This window comes from Puntigrus tetrazona, chromosome 6 (genome assembly GCF_018831695.1).
Source record: "Puntigrus tetrazona isolate hp1 chromosome 6, ASM1883169v1, whole genome shotgun sequence".
NCBI classification, from domain to species: domain Eukaryota; kingdom Metazoa; phylum Chordata; class Actinopteri; order Cypriniformes; family Cyprinidae; genus Puntigrus; species Puntigrus tetrazona.
Window position 1 is genome coordinate 2,780,538 of NC_056704.1, and position 7,628 is coordinate 2,788,165.

At 37.5% G+C, this 7,628-nt stretch overlaps 2 protein-coding genes across 3 annotated transcripts in view; one reads left to right on the top strand and one right to left on the bottom strand.

Annotated features, from left to right (window-relative positions):
• Window positions 1-3,919, top strand: part of LOC122347518 (abl interactor 1-like) — a 7,440-nt gene extending 3,521 nt beyond the window's left edge. The window contains exons 1-5 of one of the 2 annotated variants that reach the window (XM_043242876.1): window positions 7-74; window positions 1,278-1,466; window positions 1,709-1,795; window positions 3,199-3,390; window positions 3,662-3,919. In XM_043242876.1, coding sequence (XP_043098811.1) covers window positions 1,301-1,466; window positions 1,709-1,795; window positions 3,199-3,390; window positions 3,662-3,837 — 621 coding nt within the window. In that variant the 5' untranslated portion in view covers window positions 7-74; window positions 1,278-1,300 and the 3' untranslated portion in view covers window positions 3,838-3,919. Of the gene's footprint in view, window positions 1-6; window positions 75-1,277; window positions 1,467-1,708; window positions 1,796-3,198; window positions 3,391-3,661 lie in introns of those variants that run through there. The other variant, XM_043242878.1, reaches the window with a different exon arrangement.
• Window positions 3,920-5,922: 2,003 nt separating this feature from the next.
• The window catches only part of LOC122347517 (integral membrane protein 2B-like), a 6,276-nt gene continuing 4,570 nt past the window's right edge, over window positions 5,923-7,628 (bottom strand). The window contains exon 6 of the mRNA XM_043242875.1: window positions 5,923-6,971. Within this exon, the coding sequence (XP_043098810.1) occupies window positions 6,883-6,971 (89 nt within the window). The 3' untranslated portion in view covers window positions 5,923-6,882. The remainder of the gene's footprint in view (window positions 6,972-7,628) is intronic.

The window sequence follows — 7,628 nt, forward strand, 5'->3', positions numbered from 1 at the left end:
CCCACAGCTGCCCCCCAACCTCCCCGTTAGCACCAACACCAACCCCGCTGCTGCAACCAGCACCCCCGCTCAAGGTGAGTCACCTCACCCCCTCCTTAAGTGCATCTCCACACTCGTCCATCTTTGAGTGACAACCTGCACGCTATCATACATGTTTGACTCGACATTACCCAGGATTCATCCCTCCTCCACCCCACCTAAGCTTCACCTGCATGAGCTTGGTGTCTTGGCTCGCTGTGCATCTACGCTCCAGTTCTTGGTTGGATTACATTGGATTACAATGGCGTTTGTCTCCATCACATCATTTGGTCCATCTCTACTTTCTGTTCGTGCTTCTTAGGGATTACTTTGGGGTCTTTCTCTTTATCATGAGATTTGTGAGGAATTTATTATTGATCAACACATTTACATGAACTGATTGGTTTGAGGGCCATGTTTTTCTCTATAGCTCTGTCCCAAAACTAGTGAGCTGCCTACCTAGAATTTTTTAAGCATCATTTTTAAAGACAGCCTTTTAGGAAAGCAACTGTTCAAAGCCCAGAATAGTAGTATACAGATATTAAAATAGTCCATGTGACATCAGTGGTTCAGCTTTAATTTTATAAAGCTAAGAGACGAACCCAGAAGCACTGCACCTTGGAGGAAGACACACACTGTACATAAAAGTCTTAGTGAACATGCCTGAACAAGGATGACGTGCAATTTTGGCCAACCATACTAATTTAAACCCAAATATGCATACAATAACTAAAAGAAATCAACATTTTACATCATTTGGCACAAAAAGTACTCTCGTAGCTTCATAAACTTACGCTGATGTCACATGGGCTATTTTAACAATGTCCTTACTAACATTTTGGGCCTTGAATGTGTCAGTTGCTTCGCTGATTATGGAGGGTCATAGACATTTGGAGGTTAGGAACAAAAGGAAGTGCGAGTAATTAATGATAGAATCTTCCTTTTTTTGGTGAATTATCCCTTTAATTGTGACCATTAATTGTGTCTCTTATCTATTTATCATGAACGCTACATTTGCAGACCTGCTATCTGTGTGGTATGATCCACATCAGTCAATTATGAGGTTTAATTTCATTTAGTATGCTGCCTGGGAAGGTAGAGGAGAGTGAGGTGGCTCACTAGGGTTTGGTCAGAGCTTGTGTTTTCAGTCCATTTCACATATCGTTGAATGTATTGTGGTCTGCCTGGCGTGTATCCTGTGATTCAAGGAATAACCAACAAAATTAGTTTTATTCATAAATATTCTCTTTGTCTCTCAGGCAATGGTCCTCACTTTTACAGTATGAACCGACCAATGACACGGCACACCACGCCGTCAGTGGGCGGCTCCCTGCCCTATCGCCGGCCGTCATCAGTTACCGGACAGCCCAACAACATGCCTCAGAACACAAATCCAAACATGATCCAAAACCAGCTCAATGGAGGGCCACACTACAACCAAAACCAAGGTAGACGCACTAGACATGCTCAAGTGTCCATATAATGATATATAAATACAATAATAGCTAGAAGAGGGGCTTGTTTATCATTTAATCTTACTGGCTTGATCTGATTGCTCTCTCTTTCTCTTCTTTAACTTGCCATCTCCTACTGCTTTCCTGTCAACTTCCTTGTTTTTCATTTTATTTCCTCACTTCCCGTTCTTTTTTCCCTCTCTGAACTGAATTGCCCCTGTTTTTGGGGTGGGTAGCCCCTATGGCCCCTCCACCCCCTTCTATTCTCCAGATCACCCCCCAGCTACCGCTCATGGGCTTTGTGGCTCGGGTTCAGGAGACCAGTAAGTCATCGGTTTGGGAAAACAATTTCTAATGTATGGAAGCCCATTTCTGTTGCAGAAAAAAATATTTAAGTTTTAATTTCGCAAATGTGACTTTTTAATCTCACAATTCTGAGTTTGTGGTTTGCAATTGCGACTTTATGTCTCTTAAGTCGACATGGTAAGATACAAATTCATATACAGATACAAAGTGTATAGTTTAGTGTTTTTTTTAAATTATTAATTTCATGGTTGAAACAAATAAAACTGAATTGTAAGACATAAATAATAATTGTGAGATGTCAACATGAAATTACAAGAAAAGTGCTCAATTGTGGAAGTTACATTACCTTACTTTTTCATACCAGAAACGGGCATCCAAGCAAACGTCTGTGGTGGATTAATGAATGTTTTTAGTGTTTAACAGATTTTGCATGCTATTTAAACACGCACGTTTGTGTTTATGTATTAAAATGTCTCTGAATTTCACAGATTTGTTGCTTTCACATCTGATTTGATCCACCAATAACCTGCTAAATCATAGTGTTAATGCATGCAATAACTGTGATTTTCTTTGGACATGTAGTATGTTCTAGTTATAAGCCGTGGCGTTGCAGAAATAGAAACTGTTACAAAAATAGAATCCCCTGTCATGGCTGGTTAGGACTAAAACTCTGATTAATATGGAAAAGATACCTTGTGTGTTACACTGCATCGGTTAGACCACAGACAATATTTTATAGAAAAGGTGAGAAAAGCTGCTGTTTCGTTTAGCTGTTGCTGTTTTAACAGTCTACGTTTTGTATATGAACCTCTTCTTGGTTCATTTTAAATCAGACATGGCTCAAAGTGATGACTTAAAGGAACAGTTCACTACTGTGGAGGTCAATGGTGACCCAAATCTTTCTTCAAAATATCTTCCTTTGCCTTCGGCAGAACAAAGAAATTCTTACAGGTTTGGAACTACTTCAGGGTGAGCAAATGATGACGGAATTTTCATTTTTGGGTGAACTATTCCTTTAAGGATCACTTACTAAAACCTTTTGAGTAATTCTATAGAACTGGCACATTAGCATTAGACTAATCATTTGTTTGTTTCTAATATTTAGTTCAGACTGAAAGAGTCAAGTATAATTTATTACCTGTAGTGTTGGAGAAAATACTAGCTTTGACTGTTTTTCTCTGTAGTGTGTATCTTAGTGGACTTAGCGAAGTTCCCTTTTCAGAAAAATAGCTTAATAGTGCTGTTTTGAGGTCAGTGGTTATTCTACCCTCTCTAATTTTAAAACTCCCTAATCTCTGTTTTCCGCCGTAACTTCCCCATCCAGCATGAGTCATTTGTCTCACATCAGCAAACAGAAGCTATCCATTTCCCCCAGAAATGGCTTGCATCTTAAAAATGTTTTGATTGTTCATCATTTTAGTCTCGGACGCTCCTCCACCACCGCCTCCTGCAGAAGAGGTGGAGTTTGAGGAAGCAACCCCGCCCCCGCCTCCTCCAGAGGACTACGAGGATGAGGAGGGCGACGATGAGGAAGAGTCAGCGGTGGTGGAGTACAGTGACCCCTACGCTGAAGAAGACCCGCCATGGGCCCCTCGCAGTTACCTGGAGAAAGGTACATTATAGGGTGGTGCCGACATTATCGTGTATAAACGATTGTTTATTGACGATACCAGATGTCCTTGTCGATAGTCAAGACCATATTAGGCTCATTCTCCTATTTATGCATAAAACTATTGTTATTATTATCGTGACTATAATAATAATATTCATTTAGACTATGAAGCTAAATGAAAAAAATCCCTAATATTGGCGTAGAACCAAAATGTGAATATATTGTGCTGTATCCAGAATTTCGACCACATTGCGTTTTTCTTTTTCATCAGTCGTGGCGATTTACGACTACACGCGCGACAAAGAAGACGAGCTGTCCTTCCAGGAGGGGGCGATCATTTACGTCATCAAGAAGAACGACGACGGCTGGTTCGAGGGAGTGATGAGCGGCACCACGGGCCTCTTCCCTGGAAACTACGTGGAGTCCATCATGCATTACGCTGACTGAGCCAGCGGGTGGCGCCACTGCTCCTCTGTCCATCATCTTCCTCATTCTCACACACACACACACACACACNCAGACAAACAGACTGAGAACTTGCAGTGGCGACGATTTTAACGGGAAAAAGAACTGTTCAAATGTGTAAGATAAATACATTAGGAACATTTATTCATCTCTTAATTTCCGTCTCTTAGAAACATGTATCAGAAAAGTGTTGGTTTGCTTGACTTGTGTTGATAGTGATCGCTTTGCTTTCGCTCCTATCCGTCTACTCTGGAGGAACGGGAAGGACAGTTGTACTTTCTCGTGGAAGACGGCCATCTTGAATGTGCATGTTCCTTTTACGTCACCTCTTAACCGCGCGCTGTCCACTGACCAGCAACCGACAGAAAAAGCTTTTGCCAAGAATGACAGAACAGGGATTTTATGCATATTGTGGTGCCAGGTAATAGAGAGAGAGACGCGTAGATTCAGGTGGGCTTCTTTTCCTAAGTTTTTCATTGCGTTGGGAGTTGAGTTTCTTTTTGAGTGCAGTTCAGTTCGCTATGTTTAGCAGGAGGATATACCAAAGGATTTCAGTGGCGTTTGGGATCACGAACAGGACCGACTACAACCTTAAAATACTTTTTTCATCATTCCTTTACATTCGTTTCTTTCCAACAAGATTTTATTGCTCGAAATATTTGCAAGTATGTGTATTCTTTGTATGTATGATAAAAAGCTAAAAAAAAAAAAAAAAAAAAAAACTATTAAATTGTTCAGGAAGTTTGTGCCATAAAGATATGTTCGTAGATGGTCATATTTTTGGACGCGAGAGGTGGTTTCTTGAAACTCAGCACCGGATGTGGTGTCCTTCAGGAAGAACATGTGTATTGTGATCTTTAACCTCTGATTCATCCCTTTTGACCAACTGTGGACTTAAAGATACGAGACTATTCTATATGTACGTTATATATTGATTTATATAGAAATACTACTGTGTTGGTGTATGAGTGGTGTAGAGACAAGAGAACCCCATTTATCTGCAATAACAAAGGCACAGTTAGAAAGTCCTCAGTCGACAAGCTACAGAGATTTTTAAAGCACAAGAGATGCACGTGATCTTAGGGAGACCTTATACAATGTGAAGAACTGATTTTTGGATGAAGAGATACTAAAAAAAAAACAGAAACCAGCCCAAGTTTTAAAACATCCTCGGACCCACATGCTGATAATGTGGAACAAACTGTACTAATGCACAGAGACTTTTTCTATCGAGTACTTTGATGTCTATATGTAAGTGTGTGTGAGCGTGTATGTGAGCGTGCAACCGATCGAGTTCACCGGTTCTGGATCGTTGGTGACTGACTTGCTTGTCTGTGTGCAAATCTTTATTTTCAATGAATGGTCTGTGGCGAGGGTGTGTGAATCGAGTCTTGCATGTTGATCATTTCTGTGATTTTCCTGCTGATGGAGAATAAACTGGATATATCTGGTCTGTTTGTTCGTGCTTCCTCTACGTTCAGGGGTCGTGTGCTGGAGCGGATAAGAACAAGATGCGGCGAGGAACTGATTTCTGGTTAGACTAGCTCGAGAGAAAGGTAATGTTTTAGGGTTTTATATTAAGGGAAATAAGAAGTGATTATATAGAAATGTCTTTAAAAAAAAAAACAATTACACTTTAAATTAAATGAGAATTTATTAATAATGCACAATGGCATTCCATGGTCTTGCTTTTCTGTTCCTTCTTCACATTTTCATAAACCAGAATATTAAATATAATTTAGAAAATTTCAAACTGGAGTGCTAATGCATAAAAAATTGAATTTTGTGATGCAAAGCTGTAGCTTTTTTCGCAATATAACTTTCATGATGCTTAATTTGAACATTTATAAATATTAAACTGTCCATCATACCATAATAGTGATTTCTGCTAGTCATCAAAGCAACATTTCAATATAGCGGGATAATTTACCTTATTATATTAAAACTGAAAAGGAACTGACTTATAACTTTAAACTTAATATGAAAACAAAATATCAAATAAAAATAACAAACTAATAAAAGCTAGAACAGTGATGCTGCAAAAAAGTAGAAATTGAGACAGCAAACTGTGTGGTCAAATTTTATTAGTATTAATATGTTTAACATTAAAACCTTTTTGGGTTATGTGCAAAGTATAAATCATTCCAACTCATGTTGAACTGGTAGACATTTTAGTAATTTTAAACAATCTTTACAGAAGTCATTCATCAGTCTACTCCCAATACCTCAACAGCCCCTAAGTGATAAGTCACACATTTTATTAGTCTGTACTCTGACGTTTGATTTATGCTTTTGGATTTTTTTTTTTTTTTTATATTTTATTTTTTTTTTAAGATTTAAAAAATGTTTTGCATCCTATAGATTTTACTTCTTCACTACAGGATGTTTCAGCAGTGTATTAACTTACAGCAGAGCAAAACCTGTCATTTAAAATAAAAATCTAGACTAAATTGAAGCTAGTACAAAAATCGATTCTATGTGTACTTCTTACATGTAATAATTGGCCATATATCACAAATCTCTAGTCAAATATATTTCCAGTATATAATCTGGTATCTGTGACGCTTCACAGTTTTAAACGAACACTAAACATTTAGTGCATCTTTTATAGATCTCATTGTACATTTATCCTCTGTAAGTCCTTCTCTCTCCCATGGTCAACGTGGTACTAGTTTTTTTGTTTTTTTTCCTACGTTACATCCCACACACCCTTGGAGCTCCCTGCTTAACAGAAACTCAGACACAGAAAAATGTTTACTAAGAGAGAAACTGGTCCAGATATTTGCCTACACATAAATGTTTCTACGCATTATATTGCTCTTGGCGTTCAGTCTCATTCTCTCTCTCTGCAATATTGATTGTTGCTATACAGAGAAACAAATCTGAGAGCAGCACACACACACACGCACGCACGCACGCACGCACACACTAACTGGGGAAATAGGAAGATATTTAATGGAAGGAGAGGAAGGGTCAGTGGAATTTGTCAAAAGTGGTTTTAACTTGTTACCCGGCTGTCTTTACACCCTACGGCTCACAGATAAGAGTCTCCACCACAAACTTGTTCTCAAAGTGGAGAATCTTGTGGCAGTTGAGAGCCTCTCGCTTCTGGATACCTGTGAAAGAGAGAAGGATGGTGTGAATATGTGTGACCCAAGTATTTTTAGATTTAAATAAATTATAAGTAGAATTCTTTACATGTATTTGTTATTACTTAAGCAAAACAACCCAACTGCATTTTGATTGATAATACTTGGAATGCACAATAAGTTTTTGCAAATTAACTTATATTATGCCTAATTTTTTTGTACTTTTTCACACGGTCAAAAAACATAATAATATGCTGATAAAGAATAATTTTTACTAAAAGAAAACAGTTCTGCTGCTTAATATTTATGCAGAAACCATATATCAGCAACATTTCTCATTTTCATTTAGATTAAGATTAACTTGATGTAGTTACAGATAAAAAATAAAAAAAGAATTAAAAAAAGGACAAAATAACTCAAATTTGAAATTCTAAAATGTTTCTTATCAATATTTAAAACAGTCATGATACATTTAACTTTTGATACATTTATTATTTCAGGATTCTTTAAATTATTGAATTATAGAAAAAAGTTTGTATAGAATAGTGAATTCACATCTGTAAACTACATTGGAAATTTATGAATTGTGATATCTAAAAATGTACATTTATTTATTTTTATTCCATTATATTATTTTGGAATGTCTTTTTGCCGTTCAAATCAAAGCCATTACTTATTATTATT